Genomic DNA, 24,653 nt, shown 5'->3' with positions numbered 1-24,653 from the left:
AGAGCCCGGGGACTGGACGAGGAAGGGATTAAAACTGGACTTTTGTGTCATTGCAGAACAGCATGGACTCTCCCCTAACTTCCCACACCGATCAGAACTGTACACAGACCAGTTTTGGCACCGACGATAGATCTTCACGTGCACAAGTGGAAAACGTGTCTTCCTGGCCTCTGCCCTCGGGACTTCCACGCGGACACCCAGGAAGGACCACAGAAGTTCACCAGTCTGGTAAAAAGTTCCCGAGTTCTAGGGATAAAAGAGAGAGTTGGTCCCCCCCTTTCTGTATTCTTCATTACATCAACAACTTCAAGTCTGTTTACAGTATTTTCCCTTGTTGCTCAGGAACGTTTCTTGAGCTAAGAATCATCATATTTTTCCCGTAAGGACTTTACCAGCTTGGTGACCCCTGACTGCCGCAGCAGCATGGGGCCGGGCTGCACGCAGTTCTGATAAGTACTCGTTCTGTGGGCTGGAAGGGGTTTTCATTAAACATTCAACAACATTTACTGAGTGTCCGCTCCCTGACGGACATCGTGCCAGCCATGGGGAGGCAGACAGGCGTGAGACCTGCTTGGTATTATCAAGGAACTCACAGAACTGAGGATAAAAATAGTTTGGGGCTTGATGTGCAAATTGCAGAATTGTTAAGGAGTATTTTGGACTTTGAGAAGGAACAATAAGAGACTTTTATATTCTAGAGATAATTTTTTTTTTTTTTTAAGGTTAAGATAGAATTACGGAGTCTGAATTGGGTGTGGACAGTGTTATCAGTACCTCTCCTGTCACGGAGCCTGCAGCTTCCTTTTCCATTTGCCTTTCACGAGGCTGTCTCAGGCAACTCAGAGTGGGGGTGACCCCAGGCCAGGCCAGAGCCGGAGGGTTCTGCTCGGACCACCACAGGCCTAATGTTCTTCTGAAACACGGGCTCTCACTAAGCATTTGGGGTCCTCATCTACACGTCCGAGTGCCCTGTCCACCCATGTGCACGTGAGGCTGTGAATGTAGCTGTGTCCACTCAGGAGCGGCAGGAACACCTGCCCGTGTCGGAGTCGCCCAGGAGAGCACTTGGCAGGTGCAAACTTCATGGGGTAGAGTCACTTTATTAACTCTTTTTTTTTGGGGGGGGGTGTCCCTCAGCAGCCTCCTTCCTCACTAAAGCCAGAAAAAGAAGATGGAAATACCTGGTTCTGAAGAGGTCTGGGTTACTGTCCCCAGAGCCAGCCTCTGGGTCTGGAGCAGTAATCCTGGTGGAGGCCGAGCATATACCAAATAGAGTTGTGAGAGCACAGGGAGAGAGAGCCCATGGCTTGCTCCACAGAGGGAAGCTGAGAAACCATCCTCAGACTTTAAGTGCAGGCCAGGTGGCTCCCAGCTGAGCTGAGCTCCGTGCACACGGCAGTGGAGGGAACGTGTTCTTTTAGAGGAGGCGGCTGGAGGAAAGGGTTCCTGTCCTGGGTGTTGTGCTCTGCGGTTTCGGTCCCTTTGGGAGAGCTACGAGGGCAGCACCGAGAGCACCCGCTCCCCAGTGGCTCTGTCTGCAAGGCCGTCAGGCCTCAGGTGGGTCCCGGGCTGCAGGGGCGTTGTGAGCAGTCCGTCCCCGGGCTCACCAACAAACTGTGGGTACCCCAGACTTCCAGTGTGGAAACGTAAGACAGTAAGTCTGCTGGGTCTGTGATGTGTTTGCCTATTTGTCAGACACACCGTTACACCTGCCCCAGGCCTCAGCTTTGATCTGTCTGCTGTCAGAGGCCAAGTTCAGATGCCTTCGTGTTGTTGATTAGCACGAGCATCTAGAGACAACCCAGGGAGTCTAAGCGACATGCAGGGGTGCACAGAGGACATGTAAGTCCCTAGTGACCTTTAGTGTTTCTTTGTGCTACTTTTGTTCGTCCGCTGAAGCTGCTAGTGATGGACTGTCCGATGTCTCAGTATTATGTCCCCCTCTGGGAGTCAAGGATGGGACACCAGAGCAATCCCTAGTTCCATGTGGTATCAGCCTCCTCCAACAGCCTGAGCCCTGGTGCCCCACTTCCCTCATGAGGCCGCCCTCTCCAGCCAACTCCGCCCTCCCACTCCTCCAAGATGATGCCTAGGGGCTCCCATCCCTTTCCAGAGCCTTGAACTTGTCTATCTTCTTCAAGGGCAGTGGACAGAGAAAGCAGAGGTGCTTCTAGATCTTTATCCACTGCAGCTTCTAATGCTTAATGATGCCTAATGCATCCTTTTTCTCTGTCAGAGTGTAGAACTATTGTACGTGAAAGGGTCAGCAGAAATGGGTGTAGTCAAGGCTGGATTTAAGGCAAGGATGATTCAGGATAGTAGGGAAACCAGCAGAGAGACCACAGGTAGGGAATGGGCCAAGAGAACAGAGCCAAGGGAAATAGGGGACCAGAGAGGTTACTTCTCTTACCCATCTGGTAAGGCCTGGAGAAGAGAATTTGGGAGGATGGATGTGTGTGCTTGCAAGTGTGTGTGTGTGTGCACATGTGTTCATGTGTGTGTTGGGGGGTGTTCTTCATGTGCGGCTTATTTTAGGCTTATTTTGCTTTTTCCATTAAAGTGAATTATCACGAAAGCTCTGCAGACCTCCTTCATGTGGAATAACATAGGTTGACGATGAAGATATTTTGATCTTATGTAAATGCCTAATACCTTTTCTCATGACAAGCCCTTTGGGAAAGACACATGTAGCTCTGTCCAGTTATAAACACTCCTACCTCTTTGATCACCCATATCCTAAGTCCCCCATATTCAAAAGGATTCTGTTTTTCTTATTTTCCTTCTCAGAAAACTTCCTAAGAGTTGGCCATACCTTTCTACAGACACAGGAAGTACTTAGCATACAGAAACAGCTTTTATCCATAAGAGATTTTAAAATGGGAGAGCAAAAGGCTTGGAGTAGTTTCTTTTCTGCCATCATCAGCATTAAGGAAAGGACAGGGTCAGGAGAGGATCAGGTTCAAGCCAAGCTGCTACTGACCTTCGTGGTTGTGCCAAAGCTCGGGGTTTGTCCATTTCTCAAACGTAATGCTCTCTAATTTTGTTGGAAATACAGGAAACAGCCCTTTGGGAGGAAGGCAGGACAGGAGTTTCAAAAAGAAGGGGAATCACGGATGCCCAGGGACACTGGGATCAGCATTCATATGTTTATTAGTGTCAGGCCAACCAGAGTAGGAAAACAGAGATGCTGTTGCTCACCAGACGTTCACAAGTGGATCACAGAACATTCCGTAGTTTGCTCTATGTATTAGAAAATAGTCTCTGGTTTTTCTTGTTCTTTGGTTGAATGTGGGCCCAAAATTATATATATATATATATATATATATATATATATATATATATATAATTTTTTTTTCTTTCAATTACGCTGATCTGGTTTATTTATTTATTTTTTACCATTGTCATGTAATTTCAAACACCAAGGTGGAGGGTTGCTTCGTTCATTTCCCATCGGGTTCAACGAAAGAGTGGTTTTTCCACGTTTCTGTCAAAGTCACAGTTGACTTTTTATTCCCCAGGAGCTAGGGACTTGTTGCTGCCAGCAGGATGGCCGTCGTCTTCTCCTCAGCCTTGTGAAAAGCTCGACGGACCGCACTGATTGCTTGGGGGGACCTGAAAGAATCACTTTCGAGGGACACCACGGCTGAAGACCGAAGGGTAATATTTATCAACATTAAATAGACACTTGGTGAAGTATGCATAAATATTTCTTCATATAAACAGAACATGAAATTAAATAGTTCAGAAACACAGACACCACTGAGCCCACACCCACTGTTGTCACCTGTAAACACCAGCTCACAGTGAACACAGAAGCAGCTTCTACCCCGGCCCGGGGTCCACGACCCGAGGCCCTGTACAGAGGTGAGATTTCTTCTCGACCCCCCCACCCCGCCCCCTCCCCTCCCGCTCCCCACACTGCCCCGGTGAAAGGAAAGGAAGGAACCCCAACAACTACAACAGTGACAAAAATGACAAGCCACGGTGGCAACCCTTCCCACCCACCCCCCTAGTACAACATTGAGCTTTTGGATCAATTCAAAGGAGATACAGAATCATTTTTTTCAAAAGGTTAAGGAAATCAACTTGAAGAAATACTTTTTAAAAAGTGTTAATACTTTCTTCGGAGGACAGGAGACTTCCCGAACCCCACTGTGACTGAGTGTTGTGCAAGGAACCCCGGAGAGCGCTGGCCACAGCTAGGTAATGCAGGGGGATGCCCTTTTGCATCTAGAAGGGGACAGGTAGCAGGACCTCCAACACCACGTTCTCCCCCCGCCCCCACGGTGTCACTGGGGCACTTTGCCATAGATATTGCTGCGTGTGACATTCAAGTGCGACATGATGAGTTTCAAGCAGCTGAGATAGCAGAAATTTTGTTGGGCAACACTGTTGGGCAACATTGAGATTTGGACAGTTAGATTCAACCCTGTGGACGTGGTTCGTGGGTGGGGCTTGCTCAGAGGGGCTCCAGTTTGCTGGAGCTCTGTCGAGATCAGCAAAGCACCCGGCTTACACGGCTTATACTCAAGAGTCTGAATGTGCGCTGCTGCATTCCCCGGGATGGTTTGTGGGGGAAAAAAAAAAAAAGCCCTGGTTTCCAAAATATTACACTGGGTTTATTTCACTTTTATGTTGTGTCAGGATCCTAGAGAACTTCAGTTATCAAAGTACTGAAAGCATATATTGCAAGAATAATTTGCCAGCTCAGTGATTCCCAGTATATTATATACACTGTGTGTGTGTGCAGAAGTCTCTCTCTCTCTCACACACACACACACACATATATATATATACTTGTATATTTTTATTGGTACGAAACTGGAAATGCACGAAATAGTACTTTGCAAGAATCAAGTCCACAAGTGGAGTTGAACAACACACCAAAGAAGACGGGGAAGCTCTATTGGGACAAGAAGGTTCAGCTTTACAACGTATGAAGTAATTTCTGAACCACTGATTCACTAGCCTGACATGTTCCCTGTGGGACCTGGATCGCCCTGCATGGGCTCCTCGGAAGGAACGTGGCCCCCGGGCTCAGCTAGTGATGGTCAGCTAAGATTTCCCGCACTAACGGGGATTCAGAGAACCCAGCAGACAGATTTGGGTGTGGAATTGCTATGAAACATTTTTCCCCCCTCTTTGAGGGAAAAAAAAACCAAAGTCTATTTCAGAATAAATTTCTTTATATTTAGGAATATGTTTTGTTTTGTTTTTTTGCTGACTTGGTGTCTTTCTATATTAAAATGGGTTTATTCACTGGGTCAGTAAACAGGCAGCTTCCTTCATATCTGGGTGATAAAAAGACAAACCCCTTTTGATCACCCCGGCAATCACCCCACTGCCGGCTGGCGCCCCCCGGAGGTCTGCGGGTGGATGCGTGCGCGTGGCCGCCACGCTGGGCCGAGCCCCCCCTACAAGGCCTGCTCGGGCACGCGCTTGTGGAAGATGACGGACTGTCTCTGCTGGTACTGCTGCTTCCGCCGCCGCCGCCGGTCGCACTGGCAGAGCAGCAGCATCTTGAAAGTGGTTCGGAATGTTTTGTTACACAGCGCATAGCACACGGGGTTCACGGTGCTGTTGATGTAGCACAGCCAGTAGCCCAGATTCCAATAGGTTTTGGGTATGCAGCTGTCACAAAAGGTGTTCACCAGAACCATGATGTTGTACGGGGTCCAGGTGATGATGAAGGCCAGCAAGATGGCACTGAGCGTCTGCGCCGCCTTCTTCTCCTTGATGAGGGACATCCGCTTCCGCTTGGTGATTTGGCTTCGGGTCTTCAGAGCAAACCTCTTGGCCAGAGTGGCCTCCTTGAAGGACAGAGGTAGAGTGGCCGTGGACTTGCCCACCGAGGAGTTGGCCTCCGACGCCTTGGCTGTGTCCACGGCGGACTCTAGCTGGATGGGGAGCTTGGAGAAGCTTTTCTGGAAGCCGGCGCCATCGTCCATGCTCTTCTGGGCCTGCAGCTTGCCAGCTTTCCTCTGTGGGTCGGCTGCCCCCAGCGCCTGGTCGGGCACCTGCAAGTTGTCCGAGGAGGGTAGCTTGGTGGAGTTGAGGATGGTGCTGTGCCCGGGCAGCTTGAGCACGATGGAGTAGATGGCGCGGGTCTCCGAGCCGATGTCCTCCTCGTCGGAAGAGGCCGAATTCTCCAGGGAGGCGGCTGCGTCGTTGTTATTCCAGCTGTCGCTGCTGCTGTGGTCGGGATCCATCTGTTCCGCGCTGGGCTTCCAGCTCTTGGTGGCGAACCAGAAGTGGCAGCCGCCGTACTTCCTCCGGGCCGAGCGTTTCAGGCTCTGCTGCTGCAGCTCATAGCTGCTGCAGCTCCGAGAGCTGCCTGTGGGGTGGACAAAGTTCTCGGCCTCTGCATCTGTCCCCGAGGCCTGCAGCCCAGCGAGCTCTTTGGTACGTTTCTCGGTCTCCTTATAGATTCTCCAGTATAAAATAGTCATGATGGTGACAGGCATGTAGAAGGCGGCGATGGCCGTCCCGAACGTGATGGTGGGCTCGCTGAGGAACTGGATGAAACACTCGCCGGGTGGCACCGTCCTCTTCCCGACAAAGTACTGCCAGAACAGGATGGCCGGGGCCCAGAGGACAAAGGAGATGACCCATGCCAGGCCGATCATCACGCCAGCTCGTTTTGTCGTTCGTTTGGCTCGGTACGTGAGCGGCCGCGTGATGGAGAAGTACCTGTCAAAGCTAATGACCAGAAGGTTCATGACCGAGGCATTGCTGGCCACATAGTCAATGGAGAGCCAGAGGTCACAGGCCAAGTTTCCTAAAGCCCACCGATTCATGATGATGTAGGTGGTAAACAGGTTCATGGAAATGACCCCAATAATCAGATCGGCACAGGCCAGACTTAAGAGGAAGTAGTTATTGACCGTCTTCAGCTGCTTGTTGACCTTGAAGGCCACGATCACCAGGATGTTGCCGATGATGGTCACCAAGGCCAGGACACCCGTTAAGAAGGCGATGAAGACCACCTGCCAGATGGTGTGGCCTCCCAGCGGGTCACTGGTGGTGTCATTGGCAGAGGAGAAATTCCCGGCCGCCCGAGAGACGTTGTAGCTGCCAAGGTGAGTGGCTGTGCCTGGGGGCAGCCCAGCATCTGAGGGGCTATGCACCCAGGGCGAGCTGATGTTTGGAAACAAAGGTGAGGTTGTACTGTTAGTGTGCCAGCTCATTGTGATTCTCGGACATAGTCTGGGGAGAGAAGAGAGAAGAAGCGCCATTAGGAGAATGTCTGCCTTCTTTGGATTGGTTCTTTGCACTGCACAACTTTTAAAACCCATGGGAGACCTCTGACATGAGGCTTACTCTCGGGCCAGAAACATCCAGCTCTTTCTCTTACTTGAAAAGTGAGGGGCCTGGAGCTAGGGGAGACCAATCTGAGCACAGTTAGCAGGTGACATGCACCTGCTTGTGCCTTGTTCTTTCCATCCACACTCTCCCTATTTCTAAGCTATTCCACCTACACTTCCACGTCATGCGCTCCCCCAACAAAGTCTTCCTTCTCTTATTTTAAAGAGAAAGGGGGAAAGAGGAGATGTGTCTGTGCTGCTTATGCGATACACTGGTCTTATTCACCTGCATTTAGTCTGGCCGGACCTGGGCCTCTCCCAGGCTAGAGGCATACGCAGTGTTAGGGAGTCGGCAAGCGTTTAAGCCTCCCTGGGCATGAGAAGCCTCATCCCGGAACAAGGGAGGAAACGGGTGTGAATCACTACACACTGGGTCACCTCAAGACGTGGCTAGAGAAGCAGCGTGTTGGTTCTGTGTAACGGTTGATAACAGTATACAAGGCAGCTGTTATCTGCTTGATAATATGAAGTAGCTTTGCCAGAATATTCTGTACTGACCAAACCAAGTTTTGGATATTTCCAGTATTTGGACAGTTTCCCTTTGGCGACGAGAAAGTATTTTAGCACCCACACGCACACGTTTGTGTACAAAGGCTTGCAGAACTTCAGCTAGTTCCTTCAAACGCTTGTTAACCAAAATACATAAATAAGTGAGATGCTCCAGTGAGAACATCACCAGGAAGACCTCCAGGCTGTCTTGGACAGCTCTGGGTGGGACCCGCCTTCTCCCCTTAGATTGCTCACATCAGCAGCCACGGTGCACTTGACCCAAAATCCTTCCTCAACAAGTGTCGTCCTGTGAATTCAGCATCGATAATCCTAGCACAATACTCTTGGGAGCACTTGTGTTGTGTTTAGGCTCTTAATCTAAACAGGGTTCAACTGTAAACTGTCACATATGAGCAGGTACACATATCCCCTGGCAAGAGCCCCACATTAAGTCTTTCCACAGAGAGCCATCAGATTCACACGCCGCCTTCTGGAGTGGCCTCAGCGAGTGGCAGGAGAGCTTTGCAGTCCTAAAGGAAGGTCAGCCACTTTCTGGGGGTGACTTAACTATTTTGGTGAACCACGTGCCTCATAGACAAATAAGAATGAAACATTCTGCTTAGTGAAATAAACTGTTGAGAACTTTAACCTAGAATTCAATAGTAAGTGGTCAAAGAGACTTTGTTTTTCACTGAAATGTTTTTTTTTTTAAAGATTTTATTTATTTATTTATTTGACAGACAGAGGTCACAAGCAGGCAGAGAGGCAGATAGAGAGAGAGGAGGAAGCAGGCCCCCCGCTGAGCAGAGTCCGATACGGGGCTCGATCCCAGAACCCTGGGATCATGACCCGAGCCGAAGGCAGAGGCTTTAACCCACTGAGCCACCCAGGCACCCCTTCACTGAAATGTTTTAATATATGTCCGGGGCTTAGTACGGAGCCTGACACAGAGCAATGTGCGACAGAAGTGTCACGTCTATTGTTATTTTACTCCTCTTCTTCTTGAACAATGAACCCACTTTGCTCTGGCTTTCAGGATGCCCAAAGCCCAACACAGTGCAATAATAAGTGATCCAAAGAGAATATAGATCGGACACTTCCTACGTGACAGACATTGTGCAAATCACCACATGCTTTATCTCATTGAATCCTTAAAATAATCACATTTTATGAGAAATGGAGACACGGAGAGTTAAGTAATGTGTCCAGAGATCAGGCCGATGCATGAGGGAGGAGGGGGGAGAGATTCTCACCCAGATCATCTCGAGCCCCCCCACTCTGAGTCGCACTGTGATGTTTCTCTAACTCTCCACCGGTCTATCCAGATGCCGCATACAACTAGCCTGTTCCAACTGGCTAAAATGTGTTATCTGCCTCCTTAAAGTAGAGTTAATGTGCATTAAAAATTAGATGAGATTCCATTTGTCACCTAAAAGATGAGCAAAATACAAATGATTGGAGGCAGGCAGTGTGGACAGGTGTGAAGGACAGAATTTTGTGGTCGTGGCTACAGTGTAAATTGGTTGACAATGTGACAGGTGATTTAGCAGCATCTGTTAGAATCATGCACAAATTCCCAGATCCCAGGAGCTGATGCATGTATGTGAGGTACTTATGTATTGTGGGTGTGTGTTTACCTACACATAAAATACCTAAGTGGTTGGACATACACAACATGCACATATAATTTTATATACACTTACATACATATATACACTTATATATATTTACTTCAGCACTATTTGAAAATAGAAAAAAAATAGTCTAAATATTCTAACATATTGTTCTGTTACAGAAAAGAACACCTGTATAATCCAGAGATGAAATTCCCCACAAGGCACTGATTTCCAATTATGGGTGATGGATGGGGTTTTCTTCCTTACTTCTTTTCACTCCTGAGGGTTTTGTTGGGGCAGTCAACTTGCCGTTACCTCTAGCTCACTCCCACCGAGGACTGTCTGTATTTGGGAAATGCTACATGCTGTTGGGGTACTGGATTGCATTGAGGGTTTCTTCCCAGATGCAAATGCAGGGTATCTATCTATCTCTGCCTCCACCTGCTTCCCAGGTTCCCACAGTTCCTACAGGGTGTCTGCCCATTTTCCCCGTCACACCTACAGCCACACGGATAGAGGAGAACAGACCCATCTGAAACCAGACACCTCAGCTTGAAGTCCTGTCCTTGAGTTTAACAGCCACTTCCTCCTGGGGAGGCGAGGTGTCCTCCCCAACATGTGCCCATGAGTATTACTTTCTCCTTCCTACGACCACCCTTAGTCCTGCATTTCTCTCTGATCTGCCCCTTAGCCCTGCTGATCTTCTACACACCTTCTGGACAGCTTTCTCTCCCCAGTGTCTTTCACTCCAAAGCTCCAAAGCTTCCTAGACATAGTGGCTAAGTTTCTTGTCCATGCTTGGTTTGGACTGCGACCCATACTACATTCTTCCCTCCCTCCCTCCTGCTCCCTGCTCCGGCCCCTGGGGTGTGCTCTGAATCTCACATGACCTCCCACAGCACCTTTTAAAATTCTTTTTTTGTTTTAAATTTTAAATTTTTTAAAAAAGATTTTATTTATTTATTTGACAGAGAGAGATCATAAGTAGGCAGAGAGGCAGGCAGAGAGAGAGGGGGAAGCAGGCTCCCTGACAAGCAGGGGGCCTGATGTGGGGTTCGATCCCAGGACCCTGAGATCATGACCTGAGCCAAAGGCAGAGGCTTAACCCACTGAGCCACCCAGGTGCCCTAAAATTCTTAAAACACCTTCTAAGTCTCTGTCATCCTGTCCCGTGATGCTGATCATGTTCTGTTGACTAACTTTCATAGCTCCTGCCTTGCCGATTTTCTTATAAATAACTGTAATGGCCAGTAATGTTTGTGTTGATGATACATCTCCTTTCCTCTTTGTTCTTCTTGTCAATGTCAGACAGTGGGTGTCTGCTCTGTGTCTTTCCTTCAGCCATCCTTTTGGAAATGCCCTGTCCTCCACAGTAAGTATTTCTGGAAGGGCATCCAGTACACGGTCCCTGCCTCCTCTGCTTCAGCAGTGGGCCTGAAGAACATGCCAGCAGGAGCGGTAAGTTAAGGAGAGGAGCTGATACAGATTTGGGAAAGAGAGAGGGGAACTCTATGTTCTTGGGATTTTTAGGCACTGGTAACCCATTTATATGCTCGTGGAAAATCTGAGAAGCAAGCAAATGTAGAGGAGAGAGATGGCAGGCAATGTGGAGTGTGGAGACAGCAAGACCATGATGTCTTCTCAAAAAACCTGGACCTAGCAACTCCTGAAGTCAAGTTCCCCCTTGACTTTGCAGGTTATGGGAGCCAACCATTTCCTCTGTTGCCTTCACTGCTGAGGCAGGTTATTGCCATCTGCCGCCCAAACGGTCCCAACTAACATAACCGCCACCCTCAACGTCAGCGCCTCTCACAGAACCACTGGTAACTTTAGGTCATTCGCACCGGTGCCACTGAATTCGGGAAGTCGGGACTCTCCCCTCCACAGACTTACCGCATAGATGAGATATGGCATCTGAATATAATAGTTTTTTAAAAGCACCACATATTTTAGGCAATGTCAAATTGTTCCGTGCAAATTACACACAACATGTCAAATCACATTATGTGTGTAAGAATTCAAGAGCCAAATAATTTGCTCAGCTGACCAATGTCAGTGGAGATTGTAAGTAGGGATTTTAGAAACATGCCTTAGAGCAATTCTTTTCTTTTGGTTCATTTCATGCTGTGATTCTGTAGAACACCACAAATTATACAATATTTCATTCCAACTATCCCTTGTGAGAACACAGAATATAAAAGAAACCAGAGTTGAGTCCTACCCATGGGTGGGACCAGCTCTCTGTATTGGGTTCATTAGATACCCGCTCCGGGGCTCCTGGAACCTAGCGGCTTCTTGGCTAATCACTAGAAACTCTGTGAATCACACACTGTTAGGCAGATGATCTTTGACCTAAATTCTTTGGCACGTCTACCAGTGGCCATTGTTCTCTTTATAATTCGAAACCAATTCAATATCAAATACCCCACAAAATTTCAGATAGGTGCTTTTTCTTATTTTAAAAACATTCCCGTTTCCGTCCATCATACCACAGATAGAGACTGTGAAATGAGCAGGATTTTTCCTGTTGCAAAAGGACCCTTCAAGGAGAGTGACCTGTCATCCCCCCATATGGTATACCATCCAAAGGACAATAATTAATAAGTTAATAGTTAATGATCATTCATTCACTCCAGATAACTATAGTTGTCTCCTGATACCTTCATATGTGTGAAAGCAAAAAGGAGGATGTGAATCCGGCAGGTGAACATGTCATTGAAGAAAAAGCCTTCCGAGTAGGAAGTGGAAATTATGGGCAAAAGCACATTATTAAAACCTGTTATGACTTATAGCTACAAGGGGAGAAATGTCTAGGAAATCACGGGCACTCCTGTGATGCTATAAGACAATGAGATGCATGGAAATCACTTCTGTTAATAAATACGAGGCTATGGGTGCCTGGGCGGCTCAGTCATTAGGCGCCTGCCTTTGGCTTAGGTCATGGTCTCAGGGTCCTGGGATCCAGTCCCGCATCAGGCTCTTCGCACAGCAGGGAGTCTGCCTCTCCTTCTCTCCCTCCTCCTGCTTGTGTTCCCTCTCCCACTGTCTTTCTGTCAAATAATAAAATCTTTTAAAAAAAATGAAGCTGGTATTTTCATTAATAACTTTTTATTGGAAAGCAATGAAAGGTAGTTAAGAACCATGGTCTCAGAGCCTGTTTGTTTTGGGTCTGAGTTTGGGGTTGGCTGAGAAGGAGGGAAAATTTGGCCAAAGGCCTAACTTCTCTGAGACCACACTTCTTACTCCGTAAAAATGGATTACCTATATGGAACCACAAAGGACCCTGAAGATCCAAAACCATCGAGAAAGAAGAACAAAGCTAGAGAAAACACAATCCCTGATTTAAGTTTTTTAAAGTTGTTTTTTTTAAAAAGATTTTATTTATTTATTTGATAGAGATCACAAGTAGGCAGAGAGGCAGAGAGAGAGAGAGGGAAGCAGGCTCCCCGCTGAGCAGAGAGCCCAATGTGGGGCTCGATCCCAGCACCCTGAGATCATGACCTGAGCCGAAGGCAGAGGCTTAACTCACTGAGCCACCCGGGCGCCCCACAATCCCTGATTTAAAAAAAAAGATCACTAAGCCATGGTAATTAAGAGTATGAAACCGGCCTAAACAGACACACAGACCGGTGTCATCAGAAAGAGGGCTTACAAACATCCGTGTATATACGGTCAATTGATCTTTGACAGGGGAAGCCAAGAACACAACAAGAAAAGGACAGCCTCTTCCACAAAGGACCCCGGGAAGACCGGACAGCCGCGGGCAAAGGAACGAAACTGGACCCCAGTCCTATACCATACACAAAAGTCAACACAAAACCAACACAAATGGACACAAGACTTGCACATAGGACGTGCGACTATAAAGCTCTCCTGAGGAAACACGGAGGAGGAGCTTCATGAAAGTCCTTGGCCACGCTTCCACAGAACTGAAATGAGCATCTTCGAGTGCTCTCAGCCCTCCCCTGTCCATTGTAGCGCTCTCAGACAGTAGCCGAGACAGAGAAACAAACTAGACATCGACGGACGGACGAACGGGTGAAGGAAATGCAGTGCGTGCACATGCGGACTACTTCTCAGCCTTCGAAAAGGAAATGTGACAATATGGGGGAACCCAAGGACGTGGTGCTTCCTGAGATAAACCAGTCCCATAAGGGCAAATACCACACGAGTCACCTATGTGGGGCGTCGGAAACAGCAGAACGCAGAGAAGTGGAGAGTGGATGGGCCTAGCCAGGTGTGGGGGCAGCCAAGGACAAGAAACCCCGTACTCGGGATACACGTGATGCAAGGTGAGTCCGGGCCGCACACGCCAGCACTGTCTGCAGCTAACAGACCTGCAGTGTGTGGTGAAATTCTTTTCAGGAGGTAGGTCTCATGTTAAATGCTCTTATCGCAAGAAAAACAAACGGGACCCCGGGAAAGCCCCCCCCCCCCCCCCCCCCCCCCGTGGGTTATGAAGAGGGCAAGAAACATGTGGTGAGCTAATTCTTGGAAGTCTTCCCTGATCGGCTGCCTGCCTTCCACCACGGCCAACCTCTCAGGTCCTCAGCGTAGGGTTGTAACTGCAGGAACTCAGGGAGACCGTGCTCAAAGTTTGCTTTTTATTGTATTTATTTGAGAGAGAGAGACAGAGACAGAGGGAGCAGGGGACAAGCAGATGCCCCACTGAGCAGGGAGCCGGGCGTGGGGCTTGATCTCATGACCCTGGGATCATGACCTGAGCTGAAGGCAAAGGCTTTAACCTACTGAGCCACCCAGGCCCCCATTAAAGTTGGCTTTTTAAAGTTGACTTGAAATACTCTGGTAGAGACAGAGCTTACAACACTAGAGTCTTTAAACACCAAGGAACGGTGTACTGGCCCAAACATTAGGTCAGTAAAACAGGTGCCTCCTCACCCCGTTAAGGAAAATGCACTGCTACGACTATGAAGGTGACTCAGCTATCAATCCCATGGAAAAAGTCTGTGCACCACAAGCTAGCAATTTAATCTCTAGGTGTCTGTCCTCTAGAAAATCTTGCATATAGTCATATACAAGGGGGGTTACGTAGGATGTTTGCTGAAGCATGTGTTGTCATGACAAAAATCAGGAAAAGAGCATCAGTTTGACAGTGGCTAAAAAAAATCTGGTAATAAAGGGAAATACAGTAGAAAAAAAGCTGATTTACTGATCAATCATCTATGTATCTATCAATCATCTATTGACTTAAACATAAGCCAATATGTTTCTCATGAAGCTATAATTTCCAGAAGAAAACACAGGGGATAAGCTTCATGACTCTGGTCTTGGCAATGCTTTCATGGCTGGATACATACATATACAGAAAGTTACAGATGTACACATAAATAGGAAAGTTTCAAAAGCTCTAAAAATATGTTGTTGAATAAGAAAAAACAAGTTGTGGGTGATGAATAAACATGATATGATTTAGGAAGCAACAAAACACATACAAGAACAGCGTGTATCATATATAGATATTTGTGTGCTTGAAAGTCCCATAAAAAGACAAGGATGCCAATCACACATTGGCGGTGACATCTTGGATGGGGAAGATGACAAGGGTGAGGAAGACGGACAAAGAAGGCTTCAGCTTGACCTGTAATGTCCCTGAGGAGAAAACTACACGTTTCCAAAGCCAGAGGAAGGCAGGGAAGAGAGCGGAGGGGAAGAGCCTGGAATCTTGCCCTCCACCCCGAGCCTGGTTCTCCAGGAGGACAGGCGATGGTAGATAGTAAACGGATGTTGTAAACCGTTAAGTGTGTGCTGATTCCTGGTGCGGGATGGGGCCTAAAAACAGAAGTTTAACTTGTTACATAAAAGTAAAATTCCTGGGGGGCTCCTGGGTGGCGCCTGGGTAGCTCTGTGGGTTAAAGACTCTGCCTTCAGCTGGGATCGTAGTCCCAGGGTCCTGGTATAGAGCCCCGTGTCAGGCTCTCTGCTCAGGAGGGAGCCTGCTTCTTCCTCTCTCTCTCTCTGCCTGCCTTTCTGCCTACTTGTGATCTCTTTCTGTCAAATAAATAAATGAAATCTTTAAAAGTAAGTAAAATAAAGTTCCTGGGACACCTGGGTGGCTCAGTTGGCTGAGCACCCAACTCTTGATTTTGGCTCAGGTCATGATCTCAGGGTCATAGGATTGAGCCCCGCATCCAGCTCTGTGCTGGGCATAGAGCCTGCTTGAGATTCTCTCTTCCTCTCCCTCTGCCCCACCCCTTGCAATTTCTCTCTCTCTCAAAAAAAAAAAAAAAAAAATATATATATATATATATATATATATATATATATATATATATATAAATAATAGGGGCACCTGGGTGGCTCAGTGGGTTAAATCTTCTGCCTTCGGCTCAGGTCATGATCCCAGGGTCCTGGGATCGAGCCCCGAGTCGGGCTCTCTGCTCAGCAGGGAGCCTGCTTCCTCCTCTCTCTCTGCTTGCCTCCCTGCCTCCCTGTGATCTCTGTCTGTCAAATAAATAAATAAAATCTTTAAAAAAATATATATATAATAAAGAAAAATTAAAAATAAAATTCCTTACTCCCTTATCAGTGAATTAATGGCCTGAAAAGATGATATATACTTTTTTTTTTTTTTTTAAAGATTTTATTTATTTATTTGACAGAGAGAAATCACAAGTAGATGGAGAGGCAGGCAGAGAGAGAGAGAGGGAAGCAGGCTCTCCGCCGAGCAGAGAGCCCGATGCGGGACTCGATCCCAGGACTCTGAGATCATGACCTGAGCCGAAGGCAGCGGCCCAACCCACTGAGCCACCCAGGCGCCCAGATGATATATACTTTATGAGTAAATGATTCATGTCCTGTCTGATACAGTAAATCCTAGTCCTTCTGTCATTCCTGGACCTTCACTCCCCGCCACTGTAGGGAACTTTCTTCCCTTCGTTCTTCAGAGGGGACCTTCACAATGGCCATGCCTCTGCACAGCACTCATCTTCTTTCCCCAGCCCCATGGGGTACATTTCTGGTGTCCCTGTTCTCTTCACAATGAGGCCAGATCTAGTCAGGGGGTGTCCGGATATGGCCAGGGAACACCATCGCCTCCCCCTCCTCCCAACTTTCACTCAGGTCCCAGTACCTGAGACATTTTCCATAACCTTCTCCCTGCCTCTGTGCCAGATTCCTCTTCTTCTTCTTCTTCTTTTTAAAAGATTTTATTTATTTATTTGACAGACAGAGATCACAAGTAGGCAGAGAGGCAGGCAGAGAGGGAGAGAGGAGGAAGCAGGCTCCCTGCTGAGCAGAGAGCCCGACTCGGGGCTCGATCCCAGGACCCTGGGATCACGACCTGAGCCGAAGGCAGAGGCTTTAACCCACCGAGCTACCCAGGCGCCCCTCAGATTCCTCTTCTTGAAAGCATCTTTGTGCCTTGGAGGCCCAGCAGTGGATGTCTGGCTGGTGTGACATCCGAGGAAAGTGATCACAATGTCAAGAAAAGCCTTCCATAGATATATCTAAAAATACTTATTGGAAGTGAAGATCGCCTAATGTCTTTCCTCATATGCATCTGCCATTTTATTCCGAAGAACCAGGGGTCCTGGATGAGATCCGAATAAGATCATCAATGTGCGCTTTCTGTTTACAGTGTAGTCCCTGAGAGGAGGATGGGATTTCCTGGCACCATCCTCTTCCTCGTCCTGACCCAACAGCCTCCACGCTGTAGAGCTTGTCCGTTTCTAATCAAGGCACTTCATAATCTTTGCTCACTGGATTGACTCTTGCTGGTGAGGAGACCCAAGGGAAGCTGTGCTTTTCAACTCAACTCGATCCTGCCAGTGGGTGTTGACTTGAACGCCTTCACTCCTGGATTCTGGGAGGGAGGCCCTTGCCTTCCATGTGGATTACTCACATCTGTGTATCTGTAGCTCGGCTCTTGAGTTCCTCTCTGAGTGTATATTTTTCCAGACCGTTTAAAAAACGTGTTCATATATGCGGTCATGACGTAAGATGGGATCTGAACTGTGGGCGGTGGTCAGCAGCATCTGAAAGCCACCACCGTGGGCAGCTTGGTCTCTTTTATTAATATTTAAAATGAGAAAAGGAACCAAAATGTGGCTAAGTATTTAAGGATACAAAGTTTAGGGGGAAGTGAAGGATGGCTCTGAGAAACCTACTCCCCATTAGTTGTAGAAAATGTTTTCTGGGATTATAAGTCCGTAAAATAGCTGGATAGCATTTTAAAATTTAAAAAGTGTAAATATCCAATCTGAAAACCCATGTGCCAGTTCTTCGAGAAACCTGAGAGGTTTTAATTTGCTCTCAGAAACCTGAGAGCAAATTAATATCTTCCAGAGGTCTAAATTAATTCCATCTCTATTATTCTTACCACTATTACTGTAATTTTGAAAAACAGCCAAAAATCATGCAAAACCCCCCAAATACCTCTGCAGTTCACAACCATGCCCTTGCCCTAAGATCAGTTATTTGGTGCTGCCTCCGTATTCCGAACCCGGACAGTCACCATTCACCACCTTCTGTGGCAGCTAAAGGGACTTTCCGCAAAGCTGTTGGCCGGGATGACGCAACACCAGAGCCAGCCACTAGGTGGCAAAGTCGACTCGAAGAACAAGTTCTGTGGGCAGGTGCGGAGAGGCAGCGAGTTTCCCCAGGCTGGGGACAGGGAACCTCCGCTTAGCTCAGTCACACAGTCCGTGGAGGATATCAAAGAGGGTCAGCAAACCCTCTGCAATCAAACGTGTCTTTTAAGGGAATCCAGCCTTTGCAGACTCTCACAGTCAGAACCAAACTCTGTGAACTGAGCTCTTGTTATTCGTTCCAGCTGCCAGGAGGAAAGATGTGCCCTAATACGGAGCATTTGCTCATGTCGCGAACAGAACATTCCGGAATGCCAAAATGGGAATCAAATTCCACTTAAAAAAAAAAAAAAAGACAAAGCTTGTTTTTAAAGAGTCGATGTATCATGCTGCCTCCCTTGGTTGCTGCCTTTCAGAGGTTTTTATGCAATTTGACCACAGAAATGAAGGACGCTTGGCAAAGGGTTTGCATCTCTGCTGTTTATGCACAACAGTGGCTGTTGAAATCACAGGGTTTTACCTGAAAACCAAAAGTCTACATTGGACCCATGCTCTGCATCAGCACTCTCAAGCCCCAAACCTTTTGTTAATAGAATTTCCAGCAAAACAGCAAGAAAGAGAAATCAAATGAGAAGTAGTTCTAATTGAAACACACATCAAGCCCCTTTACCCTGAGGGACCAACTCCTTACCCCCTTACTGTCCTTACTCTTTTCTCAGGGAAAACGAGGGAAGAAGTGTGGCCGGATCCTGCCCACAGCAGACCTTCAGGATCCAAGATTCACTTATGATTTCTACAAACAATGGGTAAGGAACAGTGCTTGAGAACTGAGATCAAAGCTAATATAATTGCAGAAATAATGCTGATGAATAAAAATCTAGTGAAAGCGGTCATTTGGACTATGTATTTCTAACATGTACACTGCAAGGACAGCTGGCAAAGGACATTCTTTCAGCTTGATATTTATGTTTTAGGATTGCTTGAAGGTAAGCTAGTTATGATTTCTTTTCAAGATCCGTATTTATCAGAGTATTTTTATATCGACATATTTCCTATATCTGATCTGCTTTTAGCCTTCAGCCTATTTGCATGTCCCCTTGTGTCCCCCAGTTCCCACACGTACTGAACACTGCAAAGGGGGCAGCAGTCACTAGGAAGGCATGCAGACAAGGGTGCCCCGAGTCTTTCACATCAGAGTCAGGAGACATGCCCCTTCTGCCCTGTGAGCAGCTGCCTGAGCACTGGGATCCTGCTTCCTCGTCTATAAAATGAGAATTATCCTAGTTGAGAATTAGATAGAATGTGTAGAAAACACTCAGCATAGCCTGACTGGCCTGTAGCAGTTCCTCAACACCAGTAGGAATGGTAAGTTTCTGTGGTTGTTCGCTTGATTTTATAGAACGGCTTTTTCAAGGCTAAACGAGAGCCAAGCTTTGTTGAGTTCTAAACCCAGGGCGACTTTGCCCCCACGGGACACTCGGCAGTGTCTGGAGACATTTTTCTTGTCCCCAGTTGCCGACAATGTGCTCCTGGTGCCTAGGGGGTGGGAGGGAGATCACAGATGCTGATACACACCCTACAAGGCACCAGATTCTCCCTCCACCCGGGGAGAATTACCCAGCCCAAGAGGCCAATAGGGATAACAGAGATCTAGAAAACTGGAGCATCCCATTTTCCAAGAAAATCTGGACCCTGTCCTGGCCCTTAACCCAGCAAACTCCCTGGCAAAGTCTCTTCAAGCATCAGATGACGTTTAATTCCTCTGGAAATCACACTCTCCAACCTCTCCTCCCCTGCACCCCACCCCAGCTGGAACCAACCTTGTCCTACTTTGTTCAGCTGTGATCTGAGACAGCCCACACGTTTGAGTGCTTACTGCATGCATCAGGCTGGGGACACGGTTCCTGCTCCCCAGAAACCACTGGTTGGAGACACCATCAACTACGCTGTCGTAGCGATAGAAGGACTACTGTCCATAATCATCTTTGCTTGAGGCATCGAGGAGGTGGCCAAGCAGAGGATTTCTGACACATCTCAAGAAGGAAAATGCCAGGCGGCCAAGCAGGAGAGAAAGAGCACGGCATTCCAAGTGGTGGGAACAGCCTATGCGAAGTGTTGCAGGCATACACCCCCCACGTTCCCATCAGAGTGCAAGGTGTTTCAATTTTTCACTCTTGATACACCTCCTTGGGGGAAGGTTCCATCTTCTCCCACTTGAGGTTTTACTCTGAGATCTGCCACAGTTTCTTTCCCCCAGCAGACCCAGAAGTGTTGCCTCCACTCCCACATAACTGGGATGAACAAAGTTATACTTAGGGCAGGAGAGCTGGTGACAGGAGGGCTCCAGGAGGGGATCAGGTGCAGGGCAGGCAGGAAGGCAGAGACTGAGGCTGCATGGTGAGCGGCTGATGGAAGGGAAGGCAAGCGGCGGGCTCCGGAGGCGGCGGCAGGGAAGGCTGAGAAAACACTCGGCACTCTCATGGCCACCTCGACCACTCCCAGTTCTGTGCCACTCGGCGGGGATAACCCAACAAGATACACAATCCGTGCAGTCCGGTTTTTGGGGACAGGAAGGAGGTGTGGCTGGGAAAGAGGAGTCCCCATCATCAAGGGGCTGAGCTGCTTCTGCTATGGAGAAAGAGGAGTTCTCAGCCACCCTGTCCCTTCAACTGTCCCTCTGTCATGGGCACAAGGCAAATCCAGTCTCTTGGGAAAGCAAGCACCACAGATCATTTTGTGACTGTCCTTTTGCTGTCCCTGACCGTACCCTGGACCTCACACAGGTGACATTCCTCACATCCCTTGAAGGCGCTGGGAGGGAGGTGATTGGGTGTGGGTCCTGCCTTGTCATTTCTCAGTGTGGGACCTCCGAAACCCTCAGGAACCACAGCAGGAATAACAACACTGCTTGGTCGTTAAGCAGATTCGAGGAGAAAATAAAGCAAGGGACACAACTGCCATCACCCAGCAGGTGTGTAAAAAGGGGGCCTTTCTCTCCGACTACATGGTCACACCCAGACCTGAAGTCCCAGGCACGCACCGGTCATTGATGGCCACTCAAACATTTGATGTGTCGTTTCTTGTATCTATACATCTTCATTTTACTATTAGGTTGTAAATTGTAAATTCTTGGGGGCAACGTGGAAAGACATATTTACACTTTTTTTTTGGAGTTTCCAAGTCTTAGAATTCATAACCATGATAGAATTGTAAAACGGATCCTCTGTAGGTAACACATTCAGTGGGTCAATATTTGATGCATATGGTCACATTAATAATATTTGCTTTTTATCATTTTTAAAAAGACTTGATTTTATTTTATTAGAGGAAGAGAGAGTGAGCAGGGGGAAGGGCAAAGGGAGAGGGAGAGAAAGCCAGACAGAGAAGCAGGCTCCCCGCTGAGCACGGAGTCCAATATGGGGCTCGATCTCAGGAGCCTGGGATCCTGACCTGAGCTGGAGGTAGACACTTAGCCAACTGAGCCACCCAGGTGCCCCTCACCTTTTCTTACAAAAGCAGATGAGGCAAGAGAAAGACATAGCAAAATTGTGATTCCTCTCAGTAACTTGAAAGCAAAAACCCCTTAAGATCAAATGAATTCAGAGCAAGAGACGGAGAACGGGGAGAGTTAATCTCCAGTTACAGGAAAAAAGCGAACACGCTGGCAAGACGGCTCTGGGATGCTCGGTGAAGAGTGCACGCGTGGCCGAGACATTCCCTGGCATTGCGGGAGGGAGGAAACAACAGAAAGGAACACAAGACCCCACAATTTTCATTTAATTTCTACTGTCCTTTCAGGGACTTGCCTTCTAAATTCTCCTCTCAAGGCTTTAAAGACAAACATCCTAATGACCCAGGGGCTGTGGGTTTTGACCTCCATTTCCTCCCACTACTGCCATGGGGACCGTCTGTCAGTTAGGGGGCCAGGTGCTCCGGCAGGTGTGGGTGTACGAACTCGTGTATCCCTCAGGGTCATCCCAGGGGGGCGGCGGGCCTTTCACCTGAAGCTCGAGGAAGCACATGCACTTGCTGGTGCAAAGACTTGCCCGGGTCCCCCAGCTAATTGCAAGATGCAGATGCGGCCGGACCCCCATCTTTCCCTAGCCTCAACCCTCCTAGTGGGCCTGTTATGAACAGGCAACTTCCAAATAACACCTCTAAGTGTATAAAGCATAAATCTGGTCCTCTTGCCCTTGTGTCTCTCGCTCCCAGACCCTAGAGGTAACGACTTAGGTCACAGTTTATTTAGTAAGTTAGATGAATGAATGTGTCCTTCCAAAATGTGTTCACTTGTGAAACTATAAATATATGTTTTTAAGCATTTACTGTGTGTAAGGCTCTGCTCTCTATGTTTATACATATTTTAAGCCATTTAATCCTCATGACAATCCTGTGAGTTAAGAGTCATATATTCAGGGGTGCCTGGGCGGCTCATTCGGTTTGGTGGCTGCCTTCAGCTTGGGTCATGATCCCAGGATCCTGGGATCGAGCCCCGCATTGGGCTACTTGCTCTGTGGGGAGCCTGCTTCTCTCTCTGCCTTGCCTGCCTGCCTGCCGCTCCCCCTGCTTGTGCTCGCTCTCTCTTACTATCTCTCTCTGTGTCAAATAAATAAAATCTTAAAAAAAAAAAGACTCTTTTACTTAAAGGCCAGCTGAGAAAATGAGTGTCACAGAGAGGTTAAGTGAGTAGGACAGGGTCACACAGCCTCTAGGTGACAGAGTTAAGATTTGAACCCAGGCAGTCTAACCCAAGATAATGCTCCCAACCCCCCAGTGTGTATTATGTTGTCTGTCTTGCTATTTTTTTCATTTAACAATATATCATGGATACCTTTCTTGTTCAGCACAAACATATCTATGTCACCAGGCTTAAAAGGAGCCCAAGAACATAAAGAGGGACCATCTGGGATTCACTCACACCTATGACCTCGACTCAAATAGAGTTTTCAGAGCAGGAAAGTGCATGAGACACAGTGTCTGCTGAAGATCCTAACTCCTTTTAAGTGAAATGTTGCAGAAAGCAGTGGGAGTGTCTCCAGTGCAAAGCTCTAAGATCCCCTGGGAAAGAACATGGCTGTTTCCAGACTCATTTTCCCCAGTTGCTCCTCTGGAATCCTAGTAAGAAGGCAAAGGGCCCTGTGTCCTCGCTCATGGCCCCTGGCCACTGACTGTCCGGCCCGCGTCACAAGGCCGTGCAGAAAATCACACTGATGAACAGACACAGGAGGACCCTGATGGTGAAGATGCAGGGGCCTCGGAAACACCGACCCCCAAGAACAGAGGCAGATAATGCTGATGAAAGAAAATGGAAATTAAATTCTTCAAGTACATAAAGCGTAGAAAAGGGACTGCTATGTTGAAAGTACTTCCTTTCTGTGAAAATGAAACAAGGGGAACAGAAACTGTGAGAATTAAATAAAGTAACAAAATGTATATTTTGGCAGAGCCCAGACAATTAAATATTAGAAAACAATGATCTCTTGTTTTGGATTTCCTGAAACCAAATGGAAAGTAGAACTCATATCACTATTAATTCTGGCTCCATGGGATCAAAAACAAAGGGGCAAAGGAGTAAGGTTGAACCAGTTCAACAAAACAGGGCGAATCCTTATTCTAAAACTTGAGAGGAATACAGTTGGAAAAAATGAAATACCAGAAGTTTGAAGTCGATAAAATGAAAAGATGTATTTAGGCAGAAAAGAAGAAATTATCCTAGGAATTCGGAATAAATGCAGAACAAACTAAAACTTTGGGGTGAGTGTTGAGGTTTGGTGCCCAGAATTATTTTTAGAAATCCCCATCAAACTGCACTTCCTCTGAGCCATCCCGCCGCGTGCTGTCGGGGCCTCGTTCAGGGGTCTAGGCGTGGAGGGTCCCCACCCCGATGAGTTCAGGAGCATTGGGTCTCCTACTGCCCCTGAGCTCCAGGAGTTGGGGGACAAGGAATGGCATCCAAATGCACGTATAACCCAGCAGGGGCGCAATTCAGGCCAGACCCACCTGATTGCACAGTGCGCACCCCAGGGGACCTGGACAGGTGACCTCCCATCTGAGGCTTGTGTTTCTCTTTCCTCAGGTAATATTCATAAAGCGTATGCTTCTGTGCCCACGGTGTGAGGTCTCTATCCGTGGTCCTGGTTAACCACATCCTCCTGTTGATCTACAAAGCTTCAAATGCTTTATAGAATTAATAGACCACCGTGGAGTGGCCATGCTTCTCTGAAGGACGAGATCAAGGTCATAAGGTAGGAACGAATGCCAGATGGTCCCTCCTTCTGTTCTCGGGCTCCTTTGAAGCCTGGGTGACATAGATACATTTGCACTGAACAGGACAGATGTCCGTGATATCTTATTAAATCAAAAAATACCTTGCCAATTCCTGGACCCAAATGTTTTAAAATCTTTACAGTATCGATGTGGGGGCGGTGAGGTTGGGTGGCTCAGTGGGTTAAGTGACTGCCTTCAGCTCAGGTCATGATCCTGGAGCCCTAGGATCGAGTCCCGCATCAGGCTCCCTGCTCTGCAGGGGGTCCTGCTTCTCCCTCTGACCCTCCCTCACCTCACGCTCTCTCTCTCTCATTCGCTGTCTCTCAAATCAAATCTTAAAAAAAAAGATACCGAAATTGGCGATTCCACAT

General features: G+C 47.7%; 1 protein-coding gene across 3 annotated transcripts in view; it reads right to left on the bottom strand.

Moving 5' to 3' along the window:
• Nucleotides 1–3,132: 3,132 nt before the first annotated feature.
• CHRM3 (cholinergic receptor muscarinic 3) overlaps nt 3,133–24,653 on the bottom strand; it is a 502,304-nt gene continuing 480,783 nt past the window's right edge. For all 3 annotated transcript variants that reach the window (XM_059170341.1, XM_059170340.1, XM_059170342.1), the window contains one exon: nt 3,133–7,206. In XM_059170341.1, coding sequence (XP_059026324.1) covers nt 5,415–7,187 — 1,773 coding nt within the window. In that variant the 5' untranslated portion in view covers nt 7,188–7,206 and the 3' untranslated portion in view covers nt 3,133–5,414. The remainder of the gene's footprint in view (nt 7,207–24,653) is intronic.

Source organism: Mustela lutreola, chromosome 4 (assembly GCF_030435805.1).
Source record: "Mustela lutreola isolate mMusLut2 chromosome 4, mMusLut2.pri, whole genome shotgun sequence".
Classification (NCBI taxonomy): Eukaryota; Metazoa; Chordata; class Mammalia; order Carnivora; family Mustelidae; genus Mustela; species Mustela lutreola.
This window is presented reverse-complemented; position numbering and strand designations above follow the sequence as displayed.